This window comes from Hoplias malabaricus, chromosome 14 (genome assembly GCF_029633855.1).
Source record: "Hoplias malabaricus isolate fHopMal1 chromosome 14, fHopMal1.hap1, whole genome shotgun sequence".
In the NCBI taxonomy this organism is placed as follows: Eukaryota; Metazoa; Chordata; class Actinopteri; order Characiformes; family Erythrinidae; genus Hoplias; species Hoplias malabaricus.
The window spans coordinates 27271245-27290501 of NC_089813.1; the positions used below are offsets into that span (position 1 = coordinate 27271245).

At 37.9% G+C, this 19257-nt stretch overlaps 3 protein-coding genes across 5 annotated transcripts; 1 reads left to right on the forward strand and 2 right to left on the reverse strand.

The window, feature by feature from the left end:
• Nucleotides 1–309: 309 nt before the first annotated feature.
• lrif1 (ligand dependent nuclear receptor interacting factor 1) lies at nucleotides 310–7141 on the reverse strand. 3 transcript variants are annotated; one of them, XM_066644622.1, is made up of 5 exons: nucleotides 6846–7128; nucleotides 3958–5500; nucleotides 3346–3567; nucleotides 2536–2650; nucleotides 310–2431 (listed from the first exon to the last, which is right to left on the reverse strand). In XM_066644622.1, exons 1-5 carry the CDS (start codon nucleotides 6851–6853, stop codon nucleotides 1425–1427), a joined length of 2895 nt encoding a protein of 964 aa, XP_066500719.1. In that variant the 5' UTR covers nucleotides 6854–7128; the 3' UTR covers nucleotides 310–1424. The 3 variants fall into 3 exon arrangements, with proteins under 3 accessions (XP_066500719.1, XP_066500720.1, XP_066500721.1); XM_066644624.1 differs by having other exon boundaries at nucleotides 2277–2414; nucleotides 6846–7141; XM_066644623.1 differs by lacking the exon at nucleotides 2536–2650 and having other exon boundaries at nucleotides 310–2414; nucleotides 6846–7123.
• Nucleotides 7142–9337: 2196 nt separating this feature from the next.
• Nucleotides 9338–14233, reverse strand: apex2 (APEX nuclease (apurinic/apyrimidinic endonuclease) 2). Its single transcript, XM_066643143.1, has 6 exons — nucleotides 14019–14233; nucleotides 13840–13923; nucleotides 13081–13261; nucleotides 10977–11120; nucleotides 10802–10871; nucleotides 9338–10601 (listed from the first exon to the last, which is right to left on the reverse strand). Exons 1-6 carry the CDS (start codon nucleotides 14131–14133, stop codon nucleotides 9441–9443), a joined length of 1755 nt encoding a protein of 584 aa, XP_066499240.1. The 5' UTR covers nucleotides 14134–14233; the 3' UTR covers nucleotides 9338–9440.
• Nucleotides 14234–15967: 1734 nt separating this feature from the next.
• rassf11 (Ras association domain family member 11) lies at nucleotides 15968–19117 on the forward strand. The gene is made up of 3 exons (XM_066643435.1): nucleotides 15968–16084; nucleotides 17225–17329; nucleotides 17684–19117. Exons 2-3 carry the CDS (start codon nucleotides 17227–17229, stop codon nucleotides 19033–19035), a joined length of 1455 nt encoding a protein of 484 aa, XP_066499532.1. The 5' UTR covers nucleotides 15968–16084; nucleotides 17225–17226; the 3' UTR covers nucleotides 19036–19117.
• Nucleotides 19118–19257: the final 140 nt, after the last annotated feature.

The window sequence follows — 19257 nt, forward strand, 5'->3', positions numbered from 1 at the left end:
CTTTAGTTCTTTTTTTTCTCTCTCTCTTCAGTTTTTTGAGTCTTAAAGGCTTCTAGTGTATTATTAACATTCAGTTTCAAAATTGTGAAAGGGATAAAACCACTCGCAATTGCAGGGAGTTTCTCACGTGTCAAAATCACTACAAACCTTTATTGGGCTTTACTGGACTTATACAGTTATACATTTGAGCTGCCAGATTCAGAATCCAATTCAAAGCCTGAGACAGAGCCAGAGGACACTGACCTGCCAAAAAATGAAACACATTCTTTTCGGTCTGTAACGGAATTATAATGATGCTGCTAAACACCACAAAAATGAGAGCTGAAGTTGACTTTCTGTTTGAGTCCTTCACCCTAGTCTAACAATCCAGCAGTTACAATCAGGCACCTCAGTTCACAGAATGTAATTACCATATAATTTAATGTAGGAAACAAAAGAAAAGAGGGTGAAAAGAAAGTAAAAAGGGAGCCAATGCAGTGTAATTCACTGAAAAGAAAAAAAAAACATTTTGTTTTCAGAGCAATTGTTCAGGCTCCAGTACCCAGTCAGCAGTGAAATACCTGTATGTGTTTGTGCTTTTGTAGGCTTTCACCCATGGCTCTAAAAATAGAGACTGGTTATAAATGAAGTACACGTAATAAGTCATGAAACCTCAAGTTTGGCATTGAAGCGCCATTCCTACTCTGCTTAAGCAAGGTGCACAGCATGAGAGAAATCCCAACAAAATCAAATGGCTGCAAGGTACGCATAACATTACCGTGTTTGGGGAGGGATCTTGCTCAACATAGCTCCAACAGGTTAATGAGCCATGATTTCAATCCCTCCCAGAAAAAAAAAAAAAAAAAAAACTTGAAAAAGAGTTTAACTCCACAGTTCAGAATTACAGTATTCACAGTTTTTTTTACAATTTCAGCATATAAAATGCTTTTAGAAACAAATCTCAATTTTTCTTTGCACAGACTTCTGCAAAACTAATGATTAAATCACAGAAACAAACCAACAAACAAAAAAAGCAGCATTTCTCAAAACAATTTAGAAAAATGAAACAGAGGACAATAACCTGTTTTTTTTTTTTTAACAAATATTTTATATTGTCTCAGTCAACAATTGCTTCAAAGATCACAACTGAGTAAAGAACCTAACATTTCTTAAATATACTGAATGACACTACAACAACAACAAATGACAAACATGAAATACCGTTTGTAAAGTAATTAGCCCCGGAAATAAAAAAAACAAAACAAAAACAAAACTTGTAAATATACACAACTTACAAAAATATTTTTTTTCTGTAGTTAAGAGTCACAAGATGTTATATGTTATTTTTTATTACAGGGTAACTGCTTATTTGTTTCCCTGGTTTTCCATCCCACAACACAAAGGCTGCCCCTCTGACAATAAATTCATAAGTTTGGAGGTTTCTGTCACATGCTCTGTCTCAGCTTCTCCAGAGCTGCTTCCTTCTCCTTTAGGAGGTCTTTGAGGCGTCTAATTCTCTCTCGTCGCTTTATTTCCTCAGGGTCCAGCATTACAGAGGAGCAAAGGTCACTGAGTAAGTTTTCACTCACCCCAAATATTTCACCTACAGAAGATGCCTTCCCCTCTTCTTCTTTTGGCTCGTCTGATTCATTGATGGTTACGTCTACATGGCCAACTACAACTTCTTCACAAGTGTTCCCTTGTTTATTGTCCCTTGAACAGGGGCTGCATGTTTTTTCTTCTGAACTCGAGTCTGATTGACAGACACCATCTTGCTCCCTTACCAAACAAATGTCCTTTTCCGATGAGCCAGGTTCCAAATGTGATTGGCTGACGTGTACCAGACATTTGTTCCCAGATTTTTCAGATATATATTTACTTGTATTTAGGCTTGAAACTGAATTTTCCAGTATTGTATTAGATATTACTGTATTACAATCTCTATTTGTCTCTTTTATATCATCAGCTGACTTAGGGCAAACAGTCTCAGCAGAACTGGTATTGTTTTGATGTTTAGAAGATGAGTGTGATGCAATTGCGCCAACTTTAGTTCCACATGGACATGCCGTGCAAAGTCTCCCAGTACCTTTGCTTTGTCGTGCTGGGGTCTTCCGTGACACAGAAGCACACATTGGAGGACTCTTTGTTGTTTGAGTTTGTATAGGACTGGTTTGTGAAAGAGAGGAGGAACAGGGTGGCTCAATGGACTGTTTTGCCACTTTAGCAGAAGTACTGTTGTGTGGAGTTTCTTCCTCTAGTTCTGGACAACACCGTAGATGACTATCAATACAGGCAGCCATTGATGCACTTTGCATCTCATCCTCACAATTTACTGTAGCTTTAGAATGAGTTTCCAAACATGTCTTCTGCACCTCCTGTTCCAGCCGTTTTCTCTTTTTGTCTTTTAGGCCATTATCTTCTATTGGATCACGCACCTGAAGACAGAGAGAGACTAAATAAGCAACATGCTCTGTATCTAAGCAATTTTAGCAATGCATTGCTTTATACCAGGGATGTACAACTCCTGTCCTGGAGGGTGATTTCCTGCTCACTCACCTGCTTCAACTGTTCTGTTAATCGCTAGGGTGTATTTTAGCAGGGGATCACCAAATTTTACTGGACACCAGCCCTTCAGGACTGGAGTTGTGTACTCCTGATTTACACCAAAGGCCTTAGGACAGAGACCAGTAACAAAGCTTTATTTCCTCTACATATTGTATTTCTGCTAGTACTTTCATCACTTATAAATTTTTATATATGCTCATTTCGAAACATTGTGTCAGTTGTCATCTGATCTGGACAACTTAAAATTTTGTATCTAAACACCAAAGAAGCAGATTTTAAGTCAGGTTAGTTGTAAATAGAAGTTGGAAATAATTATCTTTAACTATATGCTTTTATAATCACATCATAATATACTATATACAAAATTAATCAGGTGCTGATGTTGACTGATAAGGCTAGTTCTAGATCACCATCATCTCAACTTTATCATATCAGATAGAGCTTTAAAACTCCAAGGCATTTAAGTTGCAGAATTCACTCATTGTAATCATAGACTTCACATTTTGGATATGTAATACATCATCTAAACTTAAAGTACATTAATCAGTTTCATGTTAGTCTTCACAAAGAGTACAATTAGTATTGTACTAGTGTGTGTAACTTTGAATATAAATCATTGTCCATTGTGTAATTTATCAAACATCATAAAAATTAAACAGCATGAGGCATTTAGAGAAGTGGGAAAATGTTATGAAAAAAGCTATAATAAACTCTACAGTTAAAAGTCCATCTGCAGGTTTACCTTAATTATTCTACAAAGCTGTGAAGAGGAAATTTAAACAGCATGAAAATTAAGCTCACCTGTGCCTGGATCAGTTGTTTGATTTTTAACTCTATGTGTGACCCCTGAATGAGTTTGCGGATGCCCTCTAAAGTGCGTTTGTTAATGGACCTTTTCTCTGCTTGTGTATCCATCTCTTTAGTATCATTAAGCCTTTGCAAGCATACTCTTAGATCAGAAGTAATCCCAAACATTGTTCTAAGTTCTGAATCACTCTTCTCCAAGGATGGTTTCTCCACTGACTGTGAAAGAACAAGAAAAGTCACTTACACAGATGTAACGTTAAGTCTTAATTGACAGCCTAATACAACATCATAATTAATGCTGATCTTACAAAATATATACAAAATTACAGAATTGAGGCACGCATGTACTGTAAACAAAGAATTTCCCCTCCAGTTTTTTAACACCTACAAATATGTTGATCTTTACCGATCATTATAAAAGTACTGGACATGATATGCACCAGGTAAAAACAACTAACCACAAAGGTGAAAACAGGTGTTTGTCATTCAAACTTTACTGAAAGTTAGTGCTCACTGACCGCCTTAAAAACAAATGCAGGGAAAAATACATGAAACAAGCGTTGTTTTCCCCATTTTAGATTAAGAAAAATGTGAGGTATACTGTACCCTTTCTGTGACTTCTGTTCCTTGGATATGAACTTCCTCAGACAGCTGTGACACAGTACCTCTGTTCTCACTTTCACAAACCGCTATGTTATCGTTACGTCCACTGACATTAGAGGAAATGACAGGATTGTTTGTATTCGTCCTTTCACAGCTCTCCTCCATGTTTCCTTCATGACATTCAAGGCTGCCCGTATCTCTCCCACAGCTCTTTGGTGCAGCTGTCTCTGCTACTTTCTTGCTGGTCTCAGTCTCCGATTTCGGTGGAATGTATGACACAAATATTACATTAGAGTCTTCATCACTTTCAACCGCAGTTCCACCAAGTACAGTTAATGGACTTGTGGCAACACAAGTAGTGCTCTCTTCATCATCATCACACAGATCAATAATTTCATTTTGCTTTTTACTGGCTGGAGCATTTTTGGGGTTCTGCTTTACAACTGTATTTGAAGTACATGTCTCTGCCCCAGCAGTAGAGGGCTGGTGCACTTTGCTTCCTACTCCAGAAATCACATCCTTGGTAATCTCTGAATTTTTTTTAGCCACAAAATAGACTTTACCATTGCACATCACAATGGCATTATCTTTGCCAGGATTAATCTTTCCTTGAGTGGCAGGAATAGATGTGGCTTCTGTTGAGACTTGGTTCGTTTGTCTCACTGTTTCAAATTGCTTGACTGCTTTTAAAATGTCTGTGGTCATACTGGGTGAATTCACTGGTATGAGGCATGGTGCAGTATTTCCTGTTCCTTCTTGGACCACCCACTTTATTGGAGTGGTTACTCCCTGATCAGCCTTGGGACTAGATGCTGAAGAAGCATTCACATTTTTCACTGCATTTATGGACTGACTGTGACTGAGATTCTGAGGAAGTTCATTTGCTTTTGAAAGGCCTGTTAACTGCTGACTGGGACCTAGTTTCAAAGAGTTGACTGGAGACACATACACAACTGTTGAACTGTTTGCAGGGTTAGATGGGGCATTTGAAGAAGTATATATCTGGCTTTTGATAGACTGTGGGAGTGCAGATGCAGGGACAGTCTTAACTGTAGCATTGGGAGGGATCTGAAGGTAATGGCCACTTTGAACAAGTAATGATTTTGTAGTTTTCACATGCTGCTGTGGAGCGTTCACCAAAGTTACTGTTTTGCTGTTGTTCTGAATGGGTAATTGCAATGAACTTTGTGTCTGCACTGGAGTGAGTACTGGGGCACATATTTGATTGGATGAGTTTTCTAATAAGACATTACTTCCTTGGGGTTGACTTTTAACAGAGTTCACTGAAATACTGCTTTCTGGTGCCGTTTTTAAGATAAAACGTCCACCTGCTGTTGGTTGAAGTGTCGGAAATTTGTTTTGCTGTAAATACAGAGGGGGTATTTGGGCAGGCTGAGAATAGACTCGAGATTGGTAGTCATTCCTTGGAGTAAGTGCATGAGTCTGAACAAACTTCCCATTGACTTTCTGAACTGGAATTAATTTCATTATATTTTTCCCATCAGGTCCCACTGCTGGCATTGCCTGGTAGTAAACTCCTGTTCCGCTGTGTACAGAAGAAAGACAAACATTATAAACAAAAAGCAAGGATGTTGATGTCTGAACATTATTGGAAAAAACAGCCCAACTAAAACATTAGCAAGTTCGATCCAGGAGTTTTTTGAAGCATAAACTGCTATTCCTAGCCTATAAAATATGACCCTACTATTGTGTGTGATGATGGAAAACAATGTGCATAGAGAGTGTGTTCACAAACAATACATGCAGGCAATAAGAAGAGAAAGCATTTGCATATTGTCGCTCTCCACTCCAAAAAACTAATCTCCAAAATAGCAAAATTACAAGAGAAGGAAAAAACCTTATAAAATTTCTATTTAAGTCAATATAAAAATATCTTATTACAATCAGTTTTGGATTTGTATTGTTCCATTTATCATGTCATTGTTTCAGGGTAAAGGACAGCTCCTCTGTTCAAATGATATAGTAAACTAAAAGTTGACTAAAATGGAAATACATATTTTTGATTGGACAGCAACGACATGTCAATGTTAAAGGCACAACAGCCTGCTAAAAGCTAAGTGACATAGAGATGTATGAAACAGATTCCTTCTCTTTATACATTCATAAATTGGCAAAAACGGTAGAAAGTGGACCACAGGGAATTGATACAATGCATCAACAATGTATGGTATGGGCCCTTTATTATAAAATTATTATTATTAGAGTAAAGAAATTCTGTTTCTGCAGACGTTTTGGGTAAAATTTAGATTTTCTTAATACTAGTTTACAGTATTTACTATATTGTATACTGTAATTCAATATAATTTGCTAAGCTGCTTAAATATCAGAAAGGCGCCTTCCCTAAGCTGGCAGCTAGCTAACTGACCTTATTTTTATCTACGTTAGAATAAGCAGTAAACTAACGTTAAATAACCTAGTGTCAGATATCAATAAGGTGAACGTAAAAATAAGATTTTTATTGCGTTACACCGTAACAGTTACTATTGGGAGAACTGGTCTAGAAACCACTAAATAAAATGTTATGAAGGCGAAGTTAGCTACTTGTTCTAATTGTCCGTTCCACCTTAAGTTGTACAGCTGTTTGCGTTTCCGTTTAAGGTGGAACAGAATATTCGAACAAAAACAGCAGTTTTATCAACACATTTCAGCCTGGCTACCAACATAATAACTAAAGTTAGTGGTTAATTGGGTAAGGTATTTTTTAAGAACTAATTTGTTTCACATTTTGACCCAAAGTAACCGCTGTTTTCCCCCTAACGTTAGATACAGTTAACCGTAGCTTGCTAGCCAGGCCTGTCAAATGAAGCGCCATTTTACTCCATACACAAACATTCAGCTGATTACTTTGAAGCGATTACTAAAACACTTACTTCTCCATAATGAATACTTGTAGACATTCCACTTGAACAACTAATTTCGTAAAACAGCTGAAAAGGCATACACGTCTTTGTGCACGCGATTTGAAAGATTTCTCCACAGTGAGTGCTGTTTTAAAGGAACATTCATTGGAGGCGGGCGGAAGGACTAACGTTACTGCAGTTTGTAACAACAAAAGCCAGTTAATGTCAAAGACGTTATATGCAGAAACAAAGGAAAGAAAACACGTTTAATTCCTAAAACCTGGGGAAAACAGCAGTTATTTTAAATTATCCTGCGCTTTTGTATGAAAATGTTCTTCTTATATGCTGTGAAGTGTTGATACTATGATTCTCATTCACCATCCAGAACTGATACCCAGTTTCAATTTGTTAGAAAATACTTCCAAAACAAATTTTATATATATATATATATAATATGTTACTGTAAATTGTTATTAATTGTAATAATATAATAAAAATACCATAAAATGAACAGAAATTAGTAAGATACACCAATCAGCCATAACATTGAGTTCCTCCTTGTTTCTACACTGTCCATTCTCAGTTCCACTGACCACCCTTTGTTCAGAGTCATGTTGGGTTTGAAGCCTACCCTGAATCACTGGGCGCATGGCAGGAATACACCTTGGAGGGCTATGAACCCAGTGCCCCAGAACCCTGGAGCTGTGTGACAGCAACTCTACCTGTTTTCCTGCAGTGCCACCCATGCAGATTTTACTGAAATACAAAATTATTACTTGAAAACATTTCTGTATTACAGAGAGCAAAACTCACCTGCCTTTCCTCTGTGCTAAAACATCTGCAGTTTGTAAATTGTACTTTATTTTTAAAACTTTCTCTGTAAACAGTAGCCTAGACAAATTCCAGTCTAATCACAGCACCGAGACTACTCTAATCAAGGTAATTAATATTTGCTTAAATACAGAGGCTGGAAAGGTATCGCTTCTATTACTTCTTGGCCTTAGTGCTGCCTTTGACACCATTGACCATAAGATTCTTACAGATAGACTCGCAAACTGGGTTGGACTTTCAGAACAGTCCTGAAGTGGTTTGTTTCTTACCTGGAAGGCAGGAACTACTTTGTAGAAATAGAAAATAATATTTTAGAGAACATGCCTGTGAGCTGTGGTGTCCCCCAGGTCTCTATTCTTGGTCCACTTTTGTTTAATTTATATACGCTTCCTCTTGGGCAGATTCTACAAGACTATGGGCTGCCCTATCACAGCTATGCAGATGATACTCAGATTTACATTGTCCCCAAACGACTCTGGTCCAGTTGACACATTAAGCAAGTCCCTTGAACACATCACTAACTGAATGGGACACAACTTTCTGCAGCTGAATAAAGATAAAACTGAGATTATGCTATTTGGGAACAGCAATGAGAGACAAAGATTGGCTACGTATCTGGACTCAAGAGCCCTCAAATGTAAAGAACTGGTGTATTAATGGACTCAGATCTCAGTTTTAGTAGTCATAATAAAGCGGTTACTAGATCAGCATTTTACCATCTTAAGAACATCAGTAAGATTAGAGATTTTCTGACTAAACCAGACCTGGAGAAACTTGTCCGTGCCTTTATTTCTAGCAGGACTGATTACTGTAATGGTCTCTTAGCTGGACTTCCAAAAAAGACCATTTAACAGCTTCAGCTGATTCAAAATGCAGCTGCCAGAGTTCTCACTAGGAGCAAAAGAAGAGATCACATCACCCCAATCCTCAAATCATTACACTGGATACCAGTCTGTTACAGAATAGACTTTAATGTGTTGTTACTGGTCTATAAATGTCTAAATGGGGTAGGACCAGCGTATTTATCAGATCTGCTACAGAGATATGAGCCGAGCAGAGCTCCCAGATCTTTAGGAACTAGTCAGTTAGTCCTGCTTCAGGTCAAAACTAAACATGGAGAGGCAGCGTTTACCTACTACGCCCGCTCATAAATGGAACCAGCTGACTGAGAATATTAGAAGAGCCCTGACTTTAGACACTTTTAAATCAAAACTTAAAAACATTCCTGTTTGAGCAGGCTTATAGAGTTTAAAATATTCTTCACTTTTATTTCTGTAACAGCATTTTATTTTTCATTTATTGTATAATTTTAAATTGATAATAATTTTACTCTTTTTATTTAATAGTTTTATTGGACTTTTATTATTTTATTCTGGCTTTTAATTTAACTGTTTTTTTCTGTAAAGCACGTTGAATTGCTTCTGTATGAAAGATGCTCTATAAATAAACTTGCCTTGCCTAATGTTAATCCAGGAACATTTAATTCTAATACATATCTTTAAATAAATACATATGTATTAATTTACTTATAAATGTTTTCGTTTCACCACAACAGATATGTACAAAAAATATTAATACTGCCTCCCAATCACATTTGTGCATCCCTAATAACTCTCACAATAAATATTTTTAACACCTCATGTCTAAATGATGGCTATCACTCGCATTAATAGTATTTTTGAATTACAAGAGGCTAAATCATATAAATTGAGGTAATCCTTTATTTTTACAGGAAAAAATAAACCACTGAAATACAAATTCAACATACTACTGGCAACACTGGATACTGTGTTTCTATTTTGCTTTATCTACCCAGGCAAAGAAGTTGCACCTAGCATCTGGATTAGATGCATGTCCTTGAGGACGAGCACATACAAAAAACTGCCGACCTAAATTAGGTCCGGCTTTTTTCACGGTCCTCAGCACACAGGGCTCATTGTGTACCTTACATGGTGGCGGCTGGGGTGGTCCATGCAAAACTGCTTTCCAAAAGTTAGGAGTTGTTTCTTTCTTAGAGTCTTTTGTCTCTGGACAGTTTTTGGCTTTGATCTGAATGTCATCCTCAACACCTGGTTGTTCAATATTAGTTCTAATATCCTCTGTTTGCCCTTCCACCTCTGTGAGGCACTCTTTACTCAGATCATGTGTCACACAATTGTCTATGTCATAATTAGGTTTAAGTTTGTGGATCACAGGCTTTGAGCTTTCACTCTTCAAGCTGCTCTCAGTGCAATTAATCAGATTTGGGCTTGGCTTCAAGTTACTGACTGGATTTTCTTCAGGGGTTGGTTTAGGTTTAAAGAAGGCCAAGAGGCTGCCCTGAGGTTTATTTGTTGTTTTAACCCGGTTGCTTCTTTTTCCTTTAAAACTAGAGGATTCTGGAGGTCCATCTGAAGGTCTTTTTTTCCCAGTACTCATCCGTGGTGCTGCAGGACTGACATTCTCCCGAATCTCCCCAGCCTCTTGAGAACCTGGTAGCGTATCTGGAGAATCTCTGGAAATGTTTTGTGGTTCTGAAACTTTTACAAGAAAGCGTGACAGTTTCTGCTGCCTGCCAGCAAACTCAGGCATGTAACGTGTGCAGAGCGATGGACACCTGTGACTTGGTATGAGGGTAAAGTTTAGCTGTGCCCACACAGGGCAGTGATCAGATCCCTCCACCTCGGGCATGATATCTGCACCAAGTAAGCTTTTCTCTGCCAGCGAATGACTGGCAAAGATGTAGTCTATTCGTGTACCATAATTGGTCTGCCTGGCACCTGTAAGAGTAGACCAGCATGTAAAAGCATTGGCACGAGTTGGATGGAAATGTCGGAATGTATCGACAAACTTCCCACCGGACACACAATTCTGTGAGGTCTCAGAACTTTCTGCCTTCTCACAATTTCCATTTTCTGCTGACCCAAACAGAAAGCTGTCCAGCCATATTCTTCCTGGGTTTTCCTCAAAGTTATCCTGTGAAGTAAAAAATGAACCAAATATCTTGTTTAATAATATTTTATTACTCATAGTGGTATGTGTTCCCTAAAAAATTATGGTTAAAGGCAACAATGACCTATCAGTTTGGAATCAAAACTGAAAACCAGTATTGTGTTCCCCTATCTGAAATAAATAAAATCTACAGCTGAAAAGTGTGGCGACCTCTTGACACTTACCACATCATCTGGGTCACAATGGTCTATGGGTCGATGAGATGTGTTGATATCCCCCAAAATTATCACATGCCTAGATACAGACACACACAGACGGTGCAAATTTAAATAATGAAATTCTAGAAAGTCTAAACCAGCGAGGATGAAAATAATGTTTAATAAAGTTGTTTCAGCTCACCTTCCAGGACCCTCAATGGCTTCAGCTCTGCTTTGGAGAAGCCTGTAAAACTGCAATTTAAAGAGCTTCCGCTCTGGTTTTTCTGGATCGGCACGAGGGCAGTACACATTTATGACCGTCAGTTTCTCCAACCCTTCTGCTCCCCTGCAGGAAACATTCAAGACTAACACATTTCAGATTTACTAAAGACAGCTAATTTTCAATGACAATCAGTCAAAACCACTAGGTAATTTTACTTCATTTAAGACTAATGTTACATTCACACAGCAGGTAAAAGTGGCCCAAATCTGATTTCATGATCAAATTAGATTTTTGTGTTCAGCTGTTCATACTGTCTATATAATGTGACAAACATCTAATATCAGTCTTAAAAGATCAGTCTGAACATGTTTTCATTTCCCAATATTTTTTACAGAACAAAAATGCTTTGATCAAAGCCCAGAAATCATTCTCAACGGCCACGGAGTGACATAAAAGTCACATCAATTCCGATCGGGCGGTTCAGACATGCTCACATTGCCACAGATCTGATTTCAATGCCATATTCAAATACCAAATCAGATTTACACAGCCTCACAGGCCTGTGTCACATATGAAGAAACAGATCAGGTTTGGGCCACTTTTATCTGCTGTGTGAACGTAGTAATACTATGTGCATCGTAATGTTTGTACAGGCATATTAGTATAAGATTAATTCATTCATTATCTGTAACCACTAGGTAGGCTCTGGACACACTGTGACCCTGAACTGGAATCATTGGGCACAAGGCAGGAATACACCCTGGAGGGGGCGCCAGTCCTTCACAGGGCAACACAGACACACATAATCACATTCGCTCACACACTCACACCTGCGGACACTTTTTAGTTGGCAATCCACCTACCAATGTGTGTTTTTGGACTGTGGGAGGACCCACCCACGGGGAGAACACACCAACTCCTCACAGACAGTCACCCGGTGCGGGAATCGAACCCACAACCTCCAGGCCCCTGGAGCTGTGTGACTGCGACTCTAGCTGCTGCGTCACCGTGCCGCCCATAAGATTAATTCATCAATCAGTAATCAAATTTAGCAAATAAACAGTATTTGTGCATTAAAATGTGTTTGGCTGTCAAAAACTGCTTCAAGTACAATACATTGCTGACACACAGTTGCCATCCAATGAAAATCTCCAAAATAGGAACTTTATAGGAGAAAGAAAAAGCCTTCATAACTTTTAATGAAAGTCTACATAAAAAGATTTTATTCCAAGTAATTCCATTCATCGTGAATGTTTTACAGTGTGAAGAACAGCCGATGTATTAAAATGATGTGGTAAATTAAAAACTGACCAACAAAAATGGAGATTGTATTTTGGACAGCGAGGATATGCAATGCTTACTAATTCTCTTTACCTTCAACGACTGACACTAATGCACTGACTGTGTCCCAAACTACACCCAACTGCACCTCCTATACTAGATGCCCATATAATAATGAATGGACTATTATTTTTATTCCATATACAGTGTTTGGTTTCAGGTAAAGCAGAAATAACACAGTGGAATTTACAGTTGTTTAAGCTTTAGCTAATATATTTTTTAACTACAGTAACATAAATTTATACAAATGTGAACTTTAAAACATGCATAACCACTTAAAAAACAACATCAAATGATGTTCACTGATGACAGAGTTTTCACTTAAGGCAGCATGGTTATATTAACGTATTTACTGTTAAATATTTTCAAAAGCTTTCTACTCATTTTTTGCAGTGAAATCAGTGAGTAATAAAAAACACCCATACCTGGAATCATTGGGCAAAAGGCAGAGGCAATCCAAAAAGGCTAAAAAACAGAGCTTCTTCTTGCTCACTCCCTTCTGCAATCTATTCACATTAAAGTGAGCTGTGGCTCATTTTCATGCACTGATACAGGCTATTCTGAACACAGCTATTTAGACAGCATAATAATGGAGCTATGTTGTTTGATCCTTGTAGTATTTTGACCACAGCATGCCACAGATGTTTCATTAAGACCTCACAACTGTATTAACCAGTGGCAAAGAGAAAATTAATCCTTAAGGTGTTTGAACACAGACTTGTGGTTTACCCTGAAACCTTACATAAACTTGTGTTGTGTGATGACAGCCCTTCCTTCACTGTCAAGCGACTGCAACTCCTCACTGGAGAATTCACTCTGGTCACCATAGAAACCAACAGCCTCTTCATGGTTGGTAAGGAGACCCGTGAGTCCCTCTTCAGCAGCAAATGGTGTAGCAGTGTTTTTACAGAAGGTTGCAACTCCTGTCAAGTTTATCGGTGCAAAGTAAGAAGAAGAAAAAACATGTCAAATGGACACTGCACAAAAAAATTAAACCCTATATTCTGTTACATACAAATATGACACAGATATGCAAATTACTAGATGTGAACAAAGACCCCTTCACACCTCTATTTATTGGAAATGTTTACATTTTTTTCTGATTTAATAAGACTAAATAATTAATCACAACAGATCTCTGTTTCTTAATGGCTGCCAATAATGTTATTAGATCAAACATACTCCTAAGCCAAAGCAGCTCCACATTGACTAGGAGTGTATATTCATGTTTTAATGACATAAAGAAAAAAGGAAACCCGACTGCATGTCATTGCAGCTTAGTCTCTGTGTTTGGATGCCTGGAAAGTGAGCCCTCATTTTGTTTTTTGTATTATATTATAATAAACTTGGCCTTTCCAATGTACGGACTTTTTAATGTCCTCTTATTAATCTACCTGCAAAACAAAATCTGTTCGAATCACAGGCTGTACAGTACGGCTATGGGTTGAAACGCTGCTGTATACGTAAACAAGCATATAGCATATATCAGCCCTTTACTAACCTGAATATCCACTGCGTCCTCTACTGAAACTGAAGTAGGCGTTATAACCGTCTACTACTGCAGTCCTCTCATCCAGCAGATCTCCTAACAGAGAAATAATGGCTCTAGTAACTTAGTTATCTCACAGCACGCGTTGACCTTAGTGTGTCTTAACGGCTCCAGAGATTATTTATACTTACGCGTGACTTTAGTTTCCTGGACACAGATGATATCAGCGTCGAGCGAGTCAAGCGCTTTCTTAATGCCGTCTTTAAAAGCTCTTATTCCGTTTATATTCCATGTGACAATCTTCATGACTCTTTTTTTGCTTTTCACTCTGCCATTAACACAAGCGGCAGCGCAGGAAGCGGGAGACGAACTCTCGCGAGACGTGAAGTGCGCTCTCTAGTTTAACGGACAGGTGGATTACTGTAGTTTTGCTGGGCTGTGTAAAGGAGTCCGTTTTTTTTAGCCAGTTTGTAACAGGAGTCAAGCCAGCCTTCACTTGGAAAATTTTGCTCAAACTAGCATCCTCTTTGTTTTGGTAGAACTGCGTATTCTGAACATTACGGTAAGAGCGTGTAAGGGAACGGATTTCAAAAGAAAATCCAAAAGTCACTGACAGGAAATGAATGTAATAAATTAATTTATATATAAATAACACATAAACCATATAAATATTTGCTGTTTAGTGGATGTAAGGAAGATAGCAGGACGTGCAACTTTAAAATAAATATCTTTAAATTGTTATATTTCTGTCATTTTTATTGTAAATATTATTAAGAGGAATCCTCCAGTTTGCACACACCATTTTCACTTCATAATGATAGTACAACACCTGATCATGTCACTCACGTAATATCACATCATTCTGATGTTTCATTTCAAAAACACACGTTGGTAGGTCGACTGGCGACTCAAAAGTGTCCGTAGGTGTGAGTGTGTGTTGCCCTGTGAAGGACTGGCGCCCCCTCCAGGGTGTGTTCCTGCCTTGCGCCCAATGATTCCAGGTAGGCTCTGGACCCACCGCGACCCTGAACTGGATAAACGCTTACAGATAATGAATGAATGAATGAATGAATAGGAAACCATTAGTTTGCACAGAACAATTTCAATTCATGATAGTACAACACCTGATAATATCACTCACTTAATATCCCATCATTCTGATGTTTAATTTCAAAATAAAGGCCCTTTGTATGGTCCTATCTCTGTAAATCTAATTCTAAATTTAGATAAATGTTTATCTAACTTTACCTGTGCAGTGTCCAAACTGAAATTTGATGTAGTCTAAAGCTTAAGAATAGTATCCCAACATAAATTTATCACAAGACAAGAACATTAAGACATGCAACAGTTAAAATTTTGATCAATAAGAAAAACTAAAACAAGTGTTAGTTCATTATCTTGAAACTGCTGGAGTGAAATTCAAAATTGCAGCTATGCAGACATATTGCTTTAAAGGTTTATAATGATTAGTCTATATTGAATATTGACGTAGCATCACATGAAGTCTTCTGTAAATTAAGCCATTTATTTGAAATGGATTAATGGCGCAGACAGCAGCTTTGTCAATATTTTGTTGATAAATGCCCAAAAGTGAAAATGTTAAGCAAATGAGTTTTGAGTTCCTTGGGGCCTTTGTGAGGTCTGATGATGAATAGGTGACCCCTGTGGAACAGGATAAGAACTCTCATTTATACAATACTAGAAGGATGACAGAGGAGATCAGGTTAAGTGAGATAAATGCTAGCCTAATTCAAATGCAGATATTATATATAAATGTGTATAATTACACTACTACATCTACTACTAAATTATAACTTGAGGTTCCACAGAAACAAGCATCAGTACTTTTAGATTAAAAATGGGAACAGAGATAGGCAGAGTGGAAATGAGTGGGTTATATTTATAAAACATACAAGCAAATTAAAAGGCACAGGGCAGAATTTCTAGAATTTGGAAAAGTTGATCAAATTAATCAGATAAGGCAAAGGTATCTGCATATGAATGTTTTAGAATAATTTCTCCCCTCCCAAAAAAGTACATGTACCAAAATAGAGCTGTTCTGCCCAACTTGTTTTTAATCAGTCTTGATCTGAGGGTTTACTGGAAGGAAGGGTTTGTACACACTGTGCAGTGGTGGGTGACCAGAGGAGTCTTAGTTTTGCATGTCCACACGCACATTATCCTCACTGCGGCTGACCCAAACTTAAAGAAAGGATTCTAATCGAAGGCCAAGAAATACTCCTCTTCAGACAACAAGGTAGTACGTGTTTTTACTATTTCTGTGGTAAACTTTGTTACAAACTATACTTATTATACATGGAATAAACTTTTGTGTGAAAGATTATATATGTACATACACACTTATAGGATATACTTATGTAGCACAGCCTTGTTTATGTTAAAAGTGTTATTTTTAATGTACTTAATAGGGATGAATACCCTATTTACAAAAAAAAGTTTGGACATTTTGTAAAATAAAAAAAGCTTTAAAATTAGAATGTGTGATTTGTTCATTCTCTTAAGAAAACCTTTTTGGTAAATATAGCCAAACTTACAATTGAATGCCTGCAACACACTCCAAAAAGTAGGTAAAAGAGAGAATTTTCTAAAGTTTACAGAATATTCAAAAATACATACAATTCTTAAAACATTCCATAATAAGCAGGAGAATTGGAAACAGCAGAGGATGTCATGATTTGTAATAAAAGAAGCTTCCATCAAAGTCTCACGCTTTGCCACCAAAAATGTGTTATGGCTCACCACTTTGTGCTAAATTTTGAGAATATTGTCAGAGTTCAAAAATTACATTTGAATTTGTTCTACCAAGTTTGATATATTTTACCCCTAATGTACACCATAGTGTAAAAATGGAGAAAGTTGACTCTGTAATGGAACACTTTTGAAGCCTTTGAGCCCTCCGATGGAATAGCATGAGAAACTGGAAAGCCCTTGTCACATTTTGCAGTTGACAGCTACATAAAGAAACGTCACCTGAAACTCTTACACAAGGAATAAGCCACACATCAATTCTATGTGGAAATGCTAAGCAGTTCTCTGGGCCCTAACACATCTCAGATGGCCCAAAAGACAAAAGTAGGAAAGTACACTGCAGTCAGAGGTCTAAGATTCAGCTTTTAGTTTTAGGTGTGATGCAGGCATCCAATTTTCAATAATTATATTTAAAAAAATAAATAAATAATTATAAAACTTGTTCCGTGTGTATAATGGAATTCTTTTATTTGTGCTTTTGTCAGTTAAATAAACCTTTAAGAGAATTAGATTCTTGTTTTAACTGTATTTTACAAAATGTCCCAACATTTCTATAAATGGGATTTGTAGATTTTTTTTTGTTACATCAGCTTTTTATTTATATATATATAAATTTTCTTTTCTCCAGGAATGGAGATTAAAGTGTCTGTTGAAGGAGTACCGCGAATCGTTTGTGGTGTCACCGAAAAGACAACATGTCAGGAAGTAGTCGTCGCTTTAGCCCAAGCTTTGGGTAAGTAAACCGCAGCCAATTTATAAAAAAAAAAAAAATAAAAAAAAAAATTATATATTTTTATATATATATATATATATATATATATATATATTTTTTTTTTTAGAAGGCAATTACACAGGACAGATTGTTATTTAGTTGTATAACAACCTTGTACTGATGTTACAATAGAGCACAATCTGTGATACTACCTGGAATGTATATATAAATATAATTTCAAAAAGGTGTTTAAACATTTGCATAAGCCTAGGAAGACAAATCTTCAATAAAAGAAGAGCCAGAGCAGAATAAACGTTTGGCAGAAGCTTGAAAAAATGCCACTATCTCAAAAGTGGTCTGTGTGTTCCCCCTTAGGACGCACTGGACGCTACACTCTGAGGGAAAGGTTCAAAGACTACGAGCGTAACGTGACTCCTGATGAGCGGCTGTTGGAGTCCCTGGAGAAGTACGGTCAACAAGCTAGGGAGGTCCAGCTCACACTGCAGCATTTAGGGCCTTCTCTAGGGGACTGGACAAGCAAGCCCCGGGCTCAGCTAAGACGAGCTGAAGGAGGGGGGAGGGTGCGGCGGGGCAGTGGTGTAACTGGCCTGCACCGACAGAGCCTGCCTCCATTGTCCCGTGTTCGACTCCACTCTGAGCTGCCCCCAGAAGACGTGAAGAGACCCAAGAGGAAGTCACTAACACTAATAGAGGAAGCATGGGGTTGGCTGGAGAATCTGGGAAGGGGAGGAAGACAGCAATTAGGACGAGATAAGGGGAAAAACAAGGAGGATGATAAAGGAGATGGGCATGAGGATAAAGCAGTGGACAAACTGAGGGAAATTCTTCCAGCCTCTGGGGAACCACAGGGAAAAGACAAGGAAAAAACCAGAACAGAAAACCAGACAATTGGGTGTCTTGGAAAACAGCGAATAAAGAATGAGGATACCGTGTGGGGAACAAAAGACGATGAGCACCATAGTCCAAAAGAGGATCAAGGGGTTGATGGTCCAGAACAAGCAGGGTTACCTCTACCTCAAGATTTACCATTTAAATCAGGGAGGGATGAAGTGACAGAACTGAGGAAGGAGATCATCCAGCAACAGAAGAACCTAAGAGAACTCAGGTTGAAAATAGAGTTGACCAATCAGCAGAATGGCCATCTTGAAACACAACTCATGAAACATTCCATTTCAGAGCTTTCGGAAGACGAAGAACAGGTCAAATTCTGGCTCAATGAGCTGAAGGCTGAAGAAGGCTATGAGAAAGACTTACAGAGGCAGTTCTTGGAGCTGAAGGAGAATGTTGCAGAATGCAAAAACAAATTAGAAGAATTTAAACACAAACTGCAGCAAATGGACTTCATAAACCTAAGCATTTCCCAGTGCCAAGAAAGGCCAAAGCCACCTGAGGCCTCCATTGGGAAAAACAAACGGTTTGAACTAGGTGCTTTGGAATGCCCATATTCAGCAACTGAGGGTAAGTCAACAGCTGATGACCTAAGGGAAGACTGTAAGGAAAAGACTGAAGTCACCAAAATGGAACCAAAACTCCCTTATGTCTTAGAGTCTGCAAATGATATAACAGAGTCACAACTAAATGGACCTTCAGAGCTAAGGGCATGGTGGACTCGATGGACTGAGGCTCAGAAAAACAACTCCAAGTCTATGTCTAAAGTTGTACATCGCTCTGAAATAACTATACACCTTGGAAGCACAAGGGTTTAAAATAAACACAGAGCATACTTAACTTCAGACTGCTGAGTGCAGCACCAAAACCTATATTTCTTGCATTGGTACTACTAGTGTTTGTCTGTGAATTAAAGACCATTCATAAAGCTATTTCACAGGGAATGATTTTCATAAAACGTTTATTTCAATTGTTTCATTCAAGACCATTAACAAAAGTATAGAGGAGAACCTGTGGTTCAACAGTAAGCCACTAATCTC

What these genes read in the sequence shown, in the direction of transcription:
- lrif1 (XM_066644622.1), bottom strand. An exon ending in AACAACTGATCCAGGCACAG is followed by an intron (nt 2,651 to 3,345) that starts GTGAGCTTAATT and finishes CTCTGTCCTAAG; the next exon opens with GCCTTTGGTGTAAATCAGGA. An exon ending in TAACAGAACAGTTGAAGCAG is followed by an intron (nt 2,432 to 2,535) that starts GTGAGTGAGCAG and finishes TTGCTTATTTAG; the next exon opens with TCTCTCTCTGTCTTCAGGTG.
- apex2 (XM_066643143.1), bottom strand. Translation starts at nt 14,133, where the DNA reads ATGAAGATTGTCACATGGAATATAAACGGAATAAGAGCTTTTAAAGAC. An exon ending in CCAGGAAACTAAAGTCACGC is followed by an intron (nt 13,924 to 14,018) that starts GTAAGTATAAAT and finishes TTTCTCTGTTAG; the next exon opens with GAGATCTGCTGGATGAGAGG. An exon ending in GCCATTGAGGGTCCTGGAAG is followed by an intron (nt 10,872 to 10,976) that starts GTGAGCTGAAAC and finishes GTCTGTATCTAG; the next exon opens with GCATGTGATAATTTTGGGGG.
- rassf11 (XM_066643435.1), top strand. Translation starts at nt 17,227, where the DNA reads ATGGAGATTAAAGTGTCTGTTGAAGGAGTACCGCGAATCGTTTGTGGT. An exon ending in CGCTTTAGCCCAAGCTTTGG is followed by an intron (nt 17,330 to 17,683) that starts GTAAGTAAACCG and finishes GTTCCCCCTTAG; the next exon opens with GACGCACTGGACGCTACACT.